The following is a 1,598-nucleotide window of genomic DNA, read 5'->3' on the forward strand; positions in this document are numbered from 1 at the left end:
CGCATTAAAGAGGCGGATTCGTACTCACCCCACGCCGACGCTTTCTCGCCTGGACCTGAGTCGTCGTGGAGGGAGACATCGGCCCCAGCGGAGAGTTTAGACTCCTGAAAAGATAAAGAGATAAAGTAAGTGTTAATAGTCAAGATAATAAACTGCTGTAGATAATAACGCATGTGTTTTGTTATTGGTTTCCGTTTACGCATTACACTGTGAGATTTCAACAAATGTATTATTCCAAATGTCAAATTATTCAAAGTTAAAAATCAAGTTACCAAGTTAATTTGGGTGTTAAGAATAAGTATAGAAGCATGACAAAGCACGACAAATGTGAAAAGCAAAATATGGGCAATATGACATATAATTATAACTTAATTAATCTAATCAGAATGATCAAGAAGGATCCCACTTACCCATTTTCGTCACCGCTCTCCTTCTCAACTTCAATATTTTCGTCCAGCTCGCTATCGGACGAACTGAAGTCATGATTCCGCTTCATGTTGTCCCGTAAGTAGCTCGAGTAACAGAGTAGTCCTTGTGCTCGCCTCGAGTCTCGACCGTACAACTGTCAGGTGCGCTCGGAGATCATCCCGTTTAAAGCGCCCAGCTTTCCCACGGTATCGCTTCAACAGCCAAGACGAGCCAAGAGAGGCGGGGCTTCATGGGAGCACAGCCAATTACTGGACAGTGTCGGGGTTGAGTGACAGTGGAAGTTGCTGATGAACCGATCGTAAACACACGCCCCCCTCTGCTTTTGAATACTTTTCACAAAAGGCCTATGGACGGTCCGTCCGTGACTGTCGCACTCCGCCCCCGTGCTCGCGCCCGCACCGGGGCCGTCTGGCCCGGACCGCGCGAGGAGTGGCTGGCCGGCTGTCAGCACGCGCTGGCTGCCGTGGGAAAGTTTCTTAGAGCAGCGTGTGTGTGTGTGTGTGTGTGTGTGTTTCTTAGAGCAGCACTGATAACCAATCCGGGGCGACGGCCGTCTCCGGCGCTGGAATGAATGGGGCAATTGGTCCGGGCGACGGGCGGTCTGCGAGTGAGCGTGTGAACCTGTAATCTAATACTAACTCACACACTCACACACACACACACACACACACACACACACACACATCTAATACTAACTCACCCGAAGGAGCACAGCGGAGAAGAGGAAGAAGAGGAAGCCGGTCTAATCTTACCCCAAGGAGAAAGTGCATGCGCCCTAAAGACACAGCGCGCGGGGAGCGTTGCGCCTTGACAAAAGCGCGAATGTCATGAAGTCCTATCAGTGTAAACACCGCGGCTGTGGCACACACACACACACACACACACACACACACACATATCAGTCGTAAACACCACGGCCAACGCCTGCGAGAGCAACAAGTAACAGTATACAAGTAAGTAACGCCAATCATCTGACAGACTGCACTACGTCTTTAAGACTCTGCCTCAATGGTCGAACCACATTAGATGACACTTTTCTCTTGACGTTTTTTGAAAATTCTTTTTTGAATTTTGAAAATTCCCTTTACAGTGAATATACCGGGGATTACCATCCTAAACCTAGAGTTAACTATTTGAATGATGATCAGAATCAGATCGGATAGAATCGA

The 1,598-nt window shown here is 48.2% G+C and overlaps 1 protein-coding gene across 1 annotated transcript in view; it reads right to left on the reverse strand.

Moving 5' to 3' along the window:
* The window catches only part of hey1 (hes-related family bHLH transcription factor with YRPW motif 1), a 2,372-nt gene extending 1,555 nt beyond the window's left edge, over positions 1-817 (reverse strand). The window contains exons 1-2 of the mRNA XM_012832527.3: positions 411-817; positions 29-104 (exon numbers count right to left, since the gene is read on the reverse strand). Coding sequence (XP_012687981.2) covers positions 29-104; positions 411-496 — 162 coding nt within the window. The 5' untranslated portion in view covers positions 497-817. The remainder of the gene's footprint in view (positions 1-28; positions 105-410) is intronic.
* Between the last annotated feature and the right edge of the window lie 781 nt (positions 818-1,598).

The sequence above is a fragment of the Clupea harengus genome, chromosome 19 (assembly GCF_900700415.2).
Source record: "Clupea harengus chromosome 19, Ch_v2.0.2, whole genome shotgun sequence".
NCBI lineage: Eukaryota > Metazoa > Chordata > Actinopteri > Clupeiformes > Clupeidae > Clupea > Clupea harengus.